Raw genomic sequence first — 14,668 nt, 5'->3', positions numbered from 1 at the left:
CGATGTGGGGACTGGCTTATATAGGAATTCACGTTGGATATTGTGTCCGCCAATTTCACAGGATCTGCTTTGGCAGGGTTTCTTTTCAGTGGGGGCTCCAGTGGGTAATTTTGGTAACTTTAGACATGTTTATTGTCTTCTTGCCTCCCTTTTTGAGGCCTGCCAGGAGAGCAGCGCGGTACTGATCTAAAGCTTCATGGCCCTCTGTCATGTTAGTCTCAGTCTGGATGCGCTCGGTGGAGAACTGTGTTCCCCAAGTGTCAGGATCAACCACAGTGGCAGGGACTTTTGATTTTAACCAGGCATGGGCCCCATCTAACATGTGGTGGCATTCTTCAATATTAAACAGAGTCAGGAGTTGCTGACAGTAGAGCAGGAGGCTGTGGTGCAGGAAACAGAACTGGTGGTGGTGGTGTGGCTGGCCAAGCAGCTTGGGGTTGATGATTGCAAGGAGGCAGGTCAGACTCAGGGTCCTGGGGCAGAACAGGATAAAGCTTTTCTGGCTTGGGCTGAATCTGAGAGCCTCTCAGATGGCTGTGGGTTTGTTTTGATGACTAGGATGGCTTTCTTGTTGTGCAGGACACAGGTGTGGAGCCAAGGTGGGAGAGTTCTTAACCCTTTAGTGCAGCTGAGTCCAAGTGAGTTGGCCTTTTGTCACAGGATTTTCCCAGTTGAACCTTTTGATAAAGGGAATGTTCGAGAGTTCTTATCTTTTTATTTATTTATTTTTAGTGTCTGTAGTCCTTATTCATAGCCAGAGGGTGTGGACATCTATCAGCCAGGATTTTCTGGATTTTCTTACAGACATCAGGTGCTTTTTTATCAGGTTGCTGAGACAGTAGGTGATGGGCTTTTTGATGTCTTTGAGAAGTGCTCAACTAGGTTGTTTCTAGGTGAGGTGACCTGTGGAAAGGCTATGGCAACTCATTTGTCAGGCTGACAGTCCAGTTTCTCCTCAATCAAAATGTGGAACTTCCTACGTGTGTGTTCTGTACCCTTGAATAATGGCGCATTAGACAAAGGGTGGGTGCCCCTCAGAGAGAGACCACTCAGATGCCTGCCTAGCCACGCCCTTGCAGGGACTTAGGTGCAAGTTAAGGAGGGTGCGAGGGCTCCATTATGCCATATGTCGATTGCCACAGAACCACAGATGAGGACCCAATCAGCCACCTCGACAGATGGAGCAGACTATTGCTTACACTGCCCGGTCCACTCACTCACATGCTCATTTAGCAGGCACTCAGAGGTTAACCATTTCAACCCTGTGAGGGTGGCCTTAACTAACAAGAGTTGATCAAGCTCTTTCCTGCTCAAACTGAGCAGGACTGACTGACTAACCCCCTAGGTGTCCCTAGGGATCTTAGCAGAATCAGGCAGGCAGACAGACAGACAGATTATGTTATCCTCCTTTTGGGGTTGGATGTGAGCTGCTCAAGTGGGGAGCCAGGAATCCCCTTCCAGACCTCCAAGGGGACTCAAGAGATCTCAAAGGCGTGCCTTCCCATCAGGATCTGGAGAGGTCCTTGATCTGTCTATGAGGCCTACAACCAGTGACCAAAGAGGTCAGCATGGTTGGTTTTCCCACCCAGTGCACCAAATGCAGTGGCAAGCAGAAACACCAAACATCAATACCCAGGATTTGTTTTTTTTTTTTGGTTTTTCTCCGGTACCGGGAACCGAACTCACGACCTTGTGCTTGCCAGGCAGGCGCTTTGCCGCTGAGCTAAATCCCCAGCCCCGATACCCAGGATTTGGAGGCAGATTTATTTACGTCAATAGGCACTGATCAGGATCATTCTCAGAATATCAGGCCCTGATCTCTGGTGGTCTCGGGCTTATAGGAGATAAGCGAGCAGGAAGTACAGAGGCAGACTGCCTTGTCAATTGGGGCTTGGTTTATACAATGTACATAACAGTGACCAGTCATTTCTCAGAGACAGAAGCACCCAGAACTGGAACGGGAATTATTACCTGAGCAACTAACAAACTGAAATATACTGGCTGGGGGAGGCATTTGCTGCTTCAATATGTCTATAACTGTCCCTAATTTTTTAAAAATATAAATTCTGAGACAGGCGTGCTGGCACACACGTATAATCCCAGCAGTTGGTAGGGTGAGGCAGGAAGATTGCCGTGAGTTCGAGGCCAGCCTGGGCTGCAAAGTGAGTTGAAGGCCAGCCCAAACTGTATAGCAAGACCCTGTCTCAAAAAGACAAAGTGTGTGTGTGTGTGTGTGTGTGTGTGTATTTTTTTTTAATTCATTCATTCATTCTGAGCCAGCATTTACAGACCTCGCCCTCCCAGCTACATTAGTTACCTGTTCATACTGGTATATTACATTCTCTGCTACATCTGTGAGAGACTCAACAGAGACAGACACAACCATATGTTCCAGTTGGATGCAGTGGTACCTTCTTGAGTTAGTGGCCTCCGTGACTGATTTGGCATGGTGGCACCTGAGAGGAGATCATCATGCCCGCAGGTGCTGGAGAGCATAGAATGGAAATGCTGAGGACTTGTTCACAGCCTGGTTTTGCTCTGAGCAGAGTCCTGATGGAAAAAAAGACAAAAATGTTCAGATAACCTGTACTGTAAATGCCTCTCTTATTTTTCCCCTGACTTTTCCTTTCTTATCAGGTGAATACACAGGACTTTAGAGGACTGGTTCGGGAGGATGCCGTTCTCTACCTGTTAGAAATTCCCAAGGGTGAAATGGTGACCATTTTAGTTCAGAGCCGAGCTGATGGTGAGCACCTTTGGTCTCTTAGTTTACTGTGGGTGAGTGGGAAGTATGAAAGAGGTATCTTGGGGCCAGAATAGGCAAATCCCCTCATTAAATAATTAAAGTGGGTCCTGACTCTCATCCTTAGGTCTCAGGTGTATGGAGAAAATTTGGGTGCCACTTCCCTTTCTCCAAAAATGTTTTCTGTCCCTACTAAAATAACTTCTCTCATTGTCAATTTGGAATAAAATGATTCTACAAGTGATACATCCTTAAGATGCTAAGAGCCACAGTTGCTGTTGGCTCCTACTTTACTTCTTACCGGTCTGGCTAGTAGATGTACCTTTCACCGCCTGGTACTTATCCGTGAAGTGGGGGGCCAGAATAGTCTCTTTCCATCTGTTTTAGAGGGATAATTGGCAACTAAACTAGTCAGAGTTCTGCAGACACACAGAACCAGTAGGAGATATTGGAACCATTGGGAAATAGAGATTTAGTTGAAGTAATTAGTACAGTTAATTATGGAGGCTGATAAGTCCCAAGATCTGCAGGGATGAGTAGATATATTAATTAGGTTTCTTGTTGCTGGGACCAAGTACCTGACACCCATAATTTAAAGGAGAAGTTTATTTGGCTTACAGTTTCACTGGACACAGTCCATGGTCAGCGGCCTTCCATGGCAGAAACGTTGTGGTGGAAGAGTATGTCAGAGTAAAGATGCTTAGTTCAAGGCAGTCAGAAAGTAGAGCCAGGATATAGTGCCAGAGAGGAAGGGGCAAGGGACTAGACATAACCCCCAAGGTCACACCACCATGACCTACCCAGACACACCCAGAAGTGTGCTTTACTAATCACCTTGGAGGTTCCCAAGCCAATCAAGTTGACAGCTTGACTTAACCATCATGGCAGGCAAGCTGGAGGCACAGCAAAGCTAAGGGTTTGGTTCCAGTCCAAATATGAAGGCCTGAGAATTAAGAGATACTGGTGTATTTCTAGTAGAAAGGCAGAAGGAAAGGGTGATCTCCCAAGTGGAAGGCCATCAGGCAGGCTAAGACCAAGTCTGAGTGAGTCTGCTTTCTGTTCTGTTTGGTTGAGGGTCACCCACATTAGGGAAGAAAGTTTGCTTTACTCAGTCTGCCCACTTAAATGTTTGCCTCATCCCAGCCACCTCACCTACAAACACCCAGAATGATTGCGGGCCTCAATATCCAGACACCCTATGTTTAGTCAAATTGACACATAAAATTGGACATTACAGCAACTCAAGAAGTTGTTCATTCTTCTGTTGGTGCAGTGATTTCTGTAAAGCCTATGCACTACGGTCACTGAATTGGAGGGATCAGAGGAGGGAGAAGCTGGTAACCCAGGAGAGGTTCTTCCTGAAGCCCAGTACAGCACACCGTACTTTTGTCTTTCAGTGTACAGAGACATCCTGGCTTGTGGCAGAGGTGATTCGTTTTTTATAAGAGCCCACTTTGAGTGTGAGAAGGAAACTCCACAGAGCCTGGCCTTTACCCATGGGGAGGTCTTCCGTGTAGTGGACACACTGTATGATGGCAAGCTGGGCCACTGGCTGGCTGTGAGGATCGGAAATGAACTGGAGAAAGGCTTAATCCCCAACAAAAGCAGGTACCTGAGATTGCATGTTCCCACACACATCTTTTGTCCTTCCTGCTAGGAAGAACAGCAGACCTGCCCCAAAAGGAAATCCCACATGTCTTCGTTGGTTGTCTCCTCCTTGTTCACGGGGAGTCACCTGGATCTATGACCCGCCACCTGTCCATTTGCTATGAGTACTTAGCAACACATAGTTGCTTGTTGCCTGTAGCTGTGTTGGACGGTTTCCTGAGGAGTATCCGTGCCCAAGGCCTTTCATAGGACACACAATAGGTGCTGAGTGGCTGTATGCACGGCATACCCTGATCCCCATCATTGGGAGTGGCTTGTGTGTTCCAGTGAACACTTGGTGACGCTGCAGGAACCTAGGGAAGACACCTGCATTTTAGCAGAGTTCCAAGTGTGTTTATTGTACCCTAAAGGAGATGAGCCAAAGTTCGTGTGTTTATCACCGAGTTACTTCTGGTGGGCTTCACAGGGACCCTGTCTTTTTCTGCCTCCATTGGGAAGCAAAGCTGCCCACCTCCTGCCCTTGGAAATATCTTCATTGTCAAGCTGAATGTTCCTCTAATCCAGCGTCTTAAGTAAAAGTGACTAGGTCTGTTTAATGGAAGGCACACGAGCTGTGTTTCCTGGCTTTAGAGATTTGCTTCCAGGGATTTCTTTCTTTTCTCAGAGCTGAACAGATGGCCAGTGTCCAGAATGGCCAGAGGGACAATGCTGGGGACAGGGCAGACTTCTGGAGAATGCGTGGCCAGAGATCCGGGGCAAAGAAGAACCTGAGGAAGAGCCGAGAAGACCTGACAGCTGCGGTGTCAGTGAGCACCAAATTCCCAGCATATGAAAGGGTTCTTCTGCGAGAAGGTGAGGGAGCTGCCATTTTCAAACTAGAACAGTTGAGTTGTAGCTTACCTAGATCACTCACATCCAAGGCAGGGAAGGAGTTGGAATCATATTCTAATAAGGCAGTAAGCTGTCCAGACTCCTTAGGGAGGGCAAATTTCCACAACCTAAAAGATTTCAATACCACCATTCAAAAGTTTTTATACGTTGTGCACAGCAACATTGTCTTTAAAAATGGTGAGGTGGGTGATGAAGGTGTATTCTCTAGGAAAGCGCCGGGTTCCATTGAGGGCAGGAGAATGTGCAATTTCTTTGACTGGTTGATTGATTTCTTTGGTTTATTTTCAAAAGCCCACATAATCCTTTGCCTCTTATCTGAACGTCTGGGTATGTGTATGTATTAATGACCTTTCTCTTCTCATTTCAGCTGGTTTCAAGAGACCTGTGGTGCTATTTGGCCCCATAGCAGATATAGCAATGGAAAAGTTGACAAATGAGTTACCTGACTTGTTTCAAACAGCAAGTAAGTGTGTCAGTGATATTTTCTCCTTACATTTCTGTTGTTAAAAATTTCAACGTGCCTTTCATCTGGAGTCATTGGTTGTTTGCATTTTGTTACATGCATGTTTTTCCTCCACCACTTGCCCATGCATAGGCACATGTGTATGTGTGTGCCCATCTTCCAAAGCTTCTGCAGAACCATTTGAAAGTTTTGAGTTGTGGACATTTTATTCCAGAGTATATGTGTGAGTCTCCTAAGAATAAGACTGTCAGTCACAGTAGTAGTATCAGTTCAGTGGTTGAGAAATTTAACATTGATAAATGTTACAGATTGAGCATCCCTAATCTGAAAATCTGAAATCCAAAATGTTTCAAAATCTGAAGATTTTGAGCACCAACATGATGTGTCACATGTGGAAAATTCCACACCTGACCCTGTGACAAATTACTATCAAAATATAAGCCCACTAAAAATAGTATATGATATTCCTTTCAATCTGTGTGTATGAGATATGTATTAAAAATTGTTTATATGTTCAGACTTGGTTCCATTTCCTGGACATAACTGTTTTTTTATATATACAACTATGCTAAAATCCAAAACACTTCTGGTCTATTTTTCCAATTTCCTTGATTGTCCCAATTACTTCATAGTTTCTTTTACTTCTTTTTAAAGAAATAATTCAGGATATAACCAAGGATCATGCCTTACCTTTGATACTTATGTCTTTTTATGATTTTTCTTATGTATTTTTATTCACTTTCTCCTAAATTATGTGGGACACTGGTATTTTGAAGAGCCCCAAGCCATGGAGTGTTCCCCATTGGACTGCCTCTTTCTCCATGGTTAGGGTTTGGTGGTGGCACACTTGACTAGCATGCGTGAGATGCTGTTTAACCCCCAGCCCTGCAGTCAGTCAGTCAGTCATAGTGAAATGTGGCCCTTCTAGTTGTATCTCATCATGTCAGGCGTCCCATCATTACTGATGCAAGCTGGAGCATTTGATTGTCATTGATTTCTAAAAGAACTGTTTTTGCTATTTCAGAGACAGAACCAAAAGACGCAGGATCTGAGAAATCTACTGGAGTAGTTCGGTTAAATACTGTGAGGCACATTATTGAGCAGGTGAGAAAACCCATCAGGAAACCATGTTGTCAGAAAGAATTGGTCACAGTTTTCTGCAATTTGTTTCTAGTATTGAATCTATATTGAAACTATCATTAAACGTGATAGTTAATATAAATGCAAACTATTTTGCTATGTGGAATGGTTTGATTTTTTTTTTTTTTCTTTTTGAGTTTTCAGCATTATACCAAATAACATAACAACTTTGTTTCTTTGTATTGGAGATTGAACCCAGAGCCTTCACAATGAACCACGTGCCTAGCACTTCTTTTTTTTTTTGAGACAGGATCTTGTCAAGTTGCTGAGTTGTCCAAACTGGGCTCAAACTTGCAATCCTCATGCCTCAGCCTCGCAGAGTGCTGAGATTCAGGCATGCACCACCACACTCAGCCTAAATAACCTTTTAACATTAAGCCCCCCAATCTGAGGGAGATATGTGCCAGGACCCCTGGTAGATGTCTGAAATCAGGGGTAGTACTCACCCTATAGATGCATCACTTTTCCTGTACTTACACATGTATGATAAAATGTAATTTATAAATTAAGCACATGGAGGTATTAGGCACATTAAAGTAAGAACTAATAATAAAATAAACCAATGAAACAATATACTGTAATAGAACTCTGTGAATGTGGTCTTTTTCAAAATACCATATTACACTCTACTCACCTTTCTTTTTTATGTTGACCTCAAGTAATTAAAACTGTGGAAAGTGAAATTAGAAGTTCTAACCAGTTTATTATAATGAAATGGACATAGTGTGGAAAGATTTTCTGTATTTTTTCATTTAAATGTACACATTTTTCTGGTGTAGTACTTTGTTATTAAAATAAGCCCTTGGTGATACTATAGTATGTCACGTGCCCACCTATGTACCTTTTCTTCACCACTAACAGGATAAGCATGCCCTCCTAGACGTGACTCCAAAAGCTGTGGACCTGTTGAATTATACCCAGTGGTTCCCAATTGTGATATTTTTCAACCCAGATTCTAGACAAGGTGTTAAAATCATGAGACAGAGATTGAATCCATCATCCAACAAAAGTTCTCGAAAGTTATATGATCAAGCCAACAAGCTCAAGAAAACCTGTGCACATCTTTTTACAGGTATGTATGTGAAATTTTATTTTATTTTATTTTATTTTATTTTATTTTATTTTATTTTTTTGGTTTTTCTCCGGTACCGGGAACCAAACTCACGACCTTGCGCTTGCCAGGCAGGCACTTTGCCACTGAGCTAAATCCCCAGCCCGTATGTGAAATTTTACATGTAGTCTTTCAAAAGTGAGAAGTAGAGAAGTGAAAAATGCAAGGAAAGAAATAATCTTAATGGAGAATAAGAGCTTCTACTTCTTGAACAGTACTTAATTTTGTGAAATGGTTTATTAGATCCATGGCATTTTTGTAGTGAACTTTGTAAGTTTGAAAATTATATTGGTCATTTTGACAAGGTTCAAACGTGTGTGGGACTGCAAGGCTAGTGACTGAACCAACTTCACAGTCTGTGACCCACATTTCTGCACAGATTGTTCATCCTTGGTTTTTTTCCCTTTGTGTGTGTAACTTAGAGTGATAGGAACTTGTTTTGATTATTTTTACGTGTCCAAATAAAAACTTAAAACACTAGATATTGAATGATATAAGGATTTATTACTTCTATATTTTAGGTGTGGTAATATGGTGATTTTTTAAAAAAAATAATTGCTTTTTAGAGATGCATTCTAAATAAAATGCATTCTAAATAAAATGACCTAATAAGATATCTAGAATTTGCCTAAGCAGTCTGCAGTGGAGGTGGAAGCTGAATCTAGAGAAGACAAGACTGGCCAGGAATTGTTGCTGAAGTGAGTTGTTGTGTACTTAGAGTTCACTAAATTAAAGTTTTTAAAAAATTTTCTGTAATATGTTCTTTAAAATCTAAGAAGCAGTTGCAGCTGTTGTGACAGTGAAGTGGTCTAAAATATGACATTGAGTAAGTGAATATATGTACTATCTATAAAAATGACTAGTTCTGTGAATATAGTATAATGAGGAGTTTAAAATGAGACATATTTTGGTCACACAATACTTGCGGGTGCAACATAAGGACACTGCATGAATGTGTTTTCTTCAGGATGATGAAACTCTGAGTTCTATGCCGCCAGCGTCAGCCTTTGTCATTTCTGGTCTGTCTCTGATGCTGGACAGGAAGATGTGGGTGTGTGTGCATGTGTGTGCATCTACATGAGACTCTTGTCTTACTGACACTCAGGTTTTCTTGTTAAGAGAGAGATGCACTACTTAGCACTATGGCAAAATGTCATAACAGACAGAGTTTAACTAAATACTAGAGGAAGTCAATCATCATGAACTAGATTTATGTGAATGTAGTCTAAAGAGCTTGTGCTTTCATTGTATTCATGTGTATCTTTTCTGTCATTTTTACTACTTGTTATGGTTTAGATCCAGAATGCCCCCCAAAAGTCTCATGGGTTCACAGGTGGGGATTTAGAAGGGTGATTAGATACAGGAACACTACACAATGGTACCTCTGTTTATGAACTTAATTTTTTCTATGATTCTGGTTATAACAAAATTGTACACGTGCTGTTGTATTCATCAGTGGATTCATCCATTGATGAGTTCCTGTTTGAATGTGCTGGTAGGAGGTGGGGCCTGGTCAGAAGACATGGTTCACTGCGGTTGTCACCTGGGTGTATTCTTGTCCTTGGCTTCTTCCTCACTTGCTGTCCTTCTTGGCTGGCATGGGGTGAGCAGCTTTCCTCCACTAGGCTCCTCCACCATGTGGCTTCTATATGGGAGCCCGCTGACCATGGACTGAGCTCTCTAAAACTGTGAGTCAAAATAAATGTCTCCTCCTGTAAGTTTTGGGTGTTGGGTATTTTGTCACAATGACAGAAAAGTGAGTAGTATACTACTAATAGTATAGATTATTATTGCTGTTATGATAGCAGTGGTGAACCGGGGTACAGCTTTCCTGCATGCCGTCTTACTGAGCCGGAAGAAGGGCCCAGCTTCTTCCACATAGTCACAGATCCTAGTGTGTGGGTTGAATCTAGAGTGAAACTGTGGCATCCCTCATACTTTACACCACGGACATACAGTATTGTTCTAATGCTGAAAGGGGTCATATACAGGTTGGTCATTTCTTCTGCAAAATGCTTAGACCAGAAATATTTCAAGTTTTGGATTTTGGAGTATTTGTATGAACTGTCTAGGGGCTGTGACCCCTCTTTACACACAAAATTCACTTATTTTTATATACAACTTCATACATAGCCTGTAGGGCATTTTATAATATGTTGAATAGTTTTACACATGAAACAAGGTTTCATGGTATAAAATTTTTCCCTTGTGGCATGATGGGTCTCAGTTTTGATCCTTGGAGCATTTCAGACTTGTGTTTTTGGATCACCTAGTAATACAGTTCCCGCTTTTAGTAGACAAGAAAACCAAAGCCCATGTGCTTGTGAATGATGTTGAACACGCTCCCACTTAAATTTCCCCCTTGCTTTTAATTCCACTGAATGATTAGGAGCTTTCCTCAGACAGAGGGATTTGGAGTTCATGCAAGGTTGTGAGAAACCAGGAAGGGAAATAATGAGTTATAGAAGAAGAACAAGGCTGACAGAGGCTGGACCAGCAGGCGGACTGGCAGAGAAAGTAGCCAGTAGCTGAGAACACCCTTTTCCTAGCTTCGAGTCAGTACTATTGATTCTTTGGGATATAGGATTCAGTATGGCTGAGTCTGAGTGAGAATCTGGAGGAGCCCACGTATATAGAAGGGTTAAACAGCTCAGCGCCACCAATGGGCTGCAAGATGCTTGAAGGCAAAGACTGCTTTATCCAGCTCCCCGTGCCTCAGGCCAGCACCAGGACTAGCAAACAAGCCAGGCACAAGTAAGTTACTTATTGTAGAACTGCCTCTGGCCCACCAAACCATTTCTTATGTAAGCTAGTCAGATACAGTAGTTGAAAGTTTTAGGATAACTAATGGCAGAGAGGTTGGAGTAGAAACACTGTTTGAGCTTAGAGTTTCACCTGAAACGTTAATGGGACCTGATCTCATCATAACTTGCCATTCTGTCTTGTTTCTTTAGGATGGGTGCTACAGGGTACTGCACAGATTGGACCAACAATATCTTTGCACACTTCTGAGTTTGACTACCCAAAGCTACACAGACAGCCTCACCAGGCCCTCCCATCCTAACCCTCAGTCTACCTGCCTAGGTTGAGTCTTAATGGTGTGAGGCATGGCCGGAAACACTGGTTTGCAGACTTGAGCAGCAGAACCTTTAGGCAGAATTAATATTTTATTTGTTAATGATTTTAAATGTATTTTTAAAGTAATAAATAAAAGTAATACCCTTGCTTTCATCAACACAGTTTGAAGCCAAGCTTTACATTAACATGTAGTCTCATTAGACTTCATATCTTGTTTGTCCTTTTTGTGTAGTTTATAAATCCCTTCTTCCAATAAGTATTTATGACAGTATAAAAATGTCTTTCCTTATAATTTTGAGGTACTCCTCAATTAAACTGCAAATGCTCTATTCTGAGACTTACCCAAAGCAAGTTGACTTGTCAAAATAAGTCAGAATGGTAAGCTTGCCTCTTCCCTGTCTCAACTTAAAAATTTACGGTATAAAATATTTACATGTACATATCACAAAATTTTTTTAAAAAATGAAGTTTGAGTTACATGTGTTTGCAGGGTCTTCAAAGCACTTGCTTCATAGTTTAAAAACCGTTCAAGTGAAATTATGGACTTAGAAACCCAGGTGGGGCCCCTCTTGGTGATAAAGTGCGGCATTTTAAAGTACTGTGGGATGGTTTGGACATTTTCTCAGCTTCCAGGCCTTGTTAAAGTGAAATTTGGATTGTTCAGTCCTGGGACTTGGGAGGTATTGAACAAACACTGAGTATTACTAGTTGATACTAATGTACACTTAATGTCTTTCAGTATCACATTGTGAAAAAGTTTCTGTGTTATTACTTAGTCTTTGAAAAGCTTGGGTGGTGGGGTGGGAGTCTTGGACCAGCTGAGAAACCCAACTGTGTCAGGTAGCTCTTGATGTCCCGAGGGACCGTAGAGGGTCTGTTGACCACAGGAAGCAGAGGGAGATGTTTGGCCCCCAGCTGGGTCCTGTGCTGTAGCTCGTCCATTTAGGTCCCTCTTGAATGATGATGCAGCCACATGAATGGCTTTGTTGTGGTGTAATTTGCGTACCATACCATTTGCCCATTTGAAGCGTAAACTTCAGTGGGTTTTGGCACATTTAGAGTTGTGTGGTCATCACCACAATCATTTTTAGAGTGTTTCAACACTCGCCAAAGAAGCCTCACACCCATTAGCAATAACTCGTAATTTCCCCTAACCTCTCCATACTGCCGGTGCTTTACCCCCTTTGTGGCTGGGGGTGGGGGAGCACTCACGACACAGGTGCCAGGGCTGGACATGGATGCCCTCGAAACCCCAGTGCTCCCAGCCAGGGTGGTGACTGGGGGAAGATCCTTTCAGAATGTCACTCTCTGGGGTTTGAAAGCCATGTTAAGCCTATCCAAGGGGCACGGGTTTAGCTTCAAGGTTAGGACAATGGGAACTTACTAATACATACTACAGAATATCACCGAAGCTGAAGATCTTAGTAGAAGAGCTGACAGTAAGCCCGAGTGCTTGATTCAGGGGCAGAGGTGGCAGCAATTATGCACTCACTTGTTCCCAGAGGCCAAGTGCATGATGTGGATGTTGCCAACCATTGTGTGGAGTCTTAACAAATCAGCTACTATGAAGCTCTTATGTTTTGTTCCTACATTATACTGTTAATGTGAACTCATTAAGAGGTTTGTGACTTTATCAGTAGCATAAACAGGGCTGGGGATATAGCTCAGCAGCATAAGTGCCTGCCTGGCAAGTGCAAGGTCCTGAGTTCAATTCCTGGTACCAAAAAAAAAAAAAAGTAGAATCAAAGTAGCAAAAACATTTTTTGCATTTTTTTCAAAGAAAATTATGTTTATGGTACGTTGTAGGTATATATCATGTTCACATTCATCATAGGGAATTTGTACCTGTATAAGATATAACTTGATTCTTTTCTTTCCTCCCATTCCCCTACCCCTCCCTTCAACCCCTGTTCACCTCCTTATTTAGAAAAACTTTGTTTCAATTTTTTCCTTTTCTCTTTTTACTTTTCGCTTTCTTCTTTTCCTCCTCCCCCTTTCCTTGTTTCCCTTCCCATTTGAACATTTTCTTCCTATTTCACAATATCTGTTATACATCTTGACCCTTATTTACACTTTGTTTCTCATACCAGAGAAACAATGCAGTATTTGTCCATGTGTGTCTGATTTACTTAAGAGTATGGTCTCAGGGTGCATCCATTTACCTAGAAACATCTCAAGCTTATCCTCTATGGCAGGGTAGTACTCCACTGTATATATGTTAAAAAAAAAAATCTCCTTCATGCATTCACCAGTTGATGGGTATTTGGGCTGTTTCCAAGATTTAGGTATAAACATGGGCATACATACATCACTGTGGTATGATGCCTTTAATTCTTTTGGAAAGATACCAGGAAGGGGAATAGCTGGGTCAAATGGAACCTCTGGCCCTAGTGTTTTGAGGAATCTTCACACTGATTTCTTAAATGGCCCAGGTTGTACTTACATTGAACAGGTCCAACAGAAACCTTTAAAGGGCCACTTAGCATTCGTCATATATTTGGTACACATCACTCATTTTGCCTCTGGAGAGTACAGTCTCACTTACACATTGAAGTACATGGCATCATATTCTAGCTATGAGCACAATAATCTTTGCAAAGTACCAGTATAAGGACACAAAAATCCATGGTATCAAGGTTATTTTTCCTTGGGTTGTCCAGTGTATCACTTTATTCTAATGCTGTAAATAATTAATAACCCAGGAAATTGTACGCTCATTCAAGACTTTCCAAGGTCAATGTTAGAGCTTCTTAAATGAAAGAAAGCTGTATGCTACCTTAAAGAAAATCTGAAGCAGAGTTGCTTACAAGTTTGATTAATGATTCTTCGGGGCCTGAGAAGTGATATACCATCTAATAAAAAGCCATGATGATACAATTTTTAAACATCTTACTTACCTTCACTCTGATAATTTTTTCAGACCCAATTTAAATTATTGGTTTGGGTCATTTGGCTTATCTGATTTATTTCCGTGGGCCCATAATATATATTGCAAAAAAAAGCTACACATGTTGTACTTTGTTGGTGTTTTATATACCCTGTGTTCCAAATTTGTGTCTCTAGAGAAGCTGTGTAGTGTGGTGGCTAAGGAGATACTCTGAATGCAAACTTCTGAGTTTGTGCTCAGACTTCTTTCTTTGCATGGCGTGAGACCACGGGCTAGTTATTTTCATAACTGTGCCTTGGTTTCTCCTCAGTACGATGGCTGTGATAGCAGTACCTACCTTGCAGAGTCTGTGTAAGCTTGAAATACACTAATCCATGTAAAGTGCCTAGAACAGTATCTGGTTGACTCATAGTAAGGGCTCATATATGAGATAGATTTTGAAAAAAATATTCTTTAAATACATACCAGTTGAGTTAGGTTAATCTGCATATTCCAAAATGTTTAGAACTATGCAGGATTTCAAGCATTGAAATATTTAGTACATGGGGCTGGGGATTTAGCTCAGCAGCACAGCGCCTGCCTGGCAAGCGCAAGGTCGTGAGTTCGGTTCCCGGTACTGGAAAAAAACCAAACAAACAAAAAAAAAGAAAGACAGGGGGCTGGGGATTTAGCTCAGCGGCAAAAGCGCCTGCCTGGCAAGTGCAAGGTCGTGAGTTCGGTTCCCGGTACCGGAGAAAAACCAAAAAA

The 14,668-nt window shown here is 42.1% G+C and overlaps 1 protein-coding gene across 2 annotated transcripts in view; it reads left to right on the top strand.

Annotated features, from left to right (window-relative positions):
- Nucleotides 1-14,668, top strand: part of Tjp2 (tight junction protein 2) — a gene marked incomplete at its 5' end in the record, with an annotated part of 141,873 nt that overhangs the window by 118,361 nt on the left and 8,844 nt on the right. For both annotated transcript variants that reach the window (XM_013516340.1, XM_005388570.2), the window contains 6 exon segments: nt 2,638-2,746; nt 4,141-4,351; nt 5,016-5,203; nt 5,610-5,705; nt 6,730-6,809; nt 7,707-7,917. In XM_013516340.1, the coding sequence (XP_013371794.1) occupies nt 2,638-2,746; nt 4,141-4,351; nt 5,016-5,203; nt 5,610-5,705; nt 6,730-6,809; nt 7,707-7,917 (895 nt within the window).

This window comes from Chinchilla lanigera, unplaced genomic scaffold (genome assembly GCF_000276665.1).
Source record: "Chinchilla lanigera isolate Chin_1 unplaced genomic scaffold, ChiLan1.0 scaffold00033, whole genome shotgun sequence".
NCBI lineage: Eukaryota > Metazoa > Chordata > Mammalia > Rodentia > Chinchillidae > Chinchilla > Chinchilla lanigera.
The sequence above is the reverse complement of the archived record's forward strand: the minus strand, read 5'-3'. Positions and strand labels throughout refer to the sequence as shown.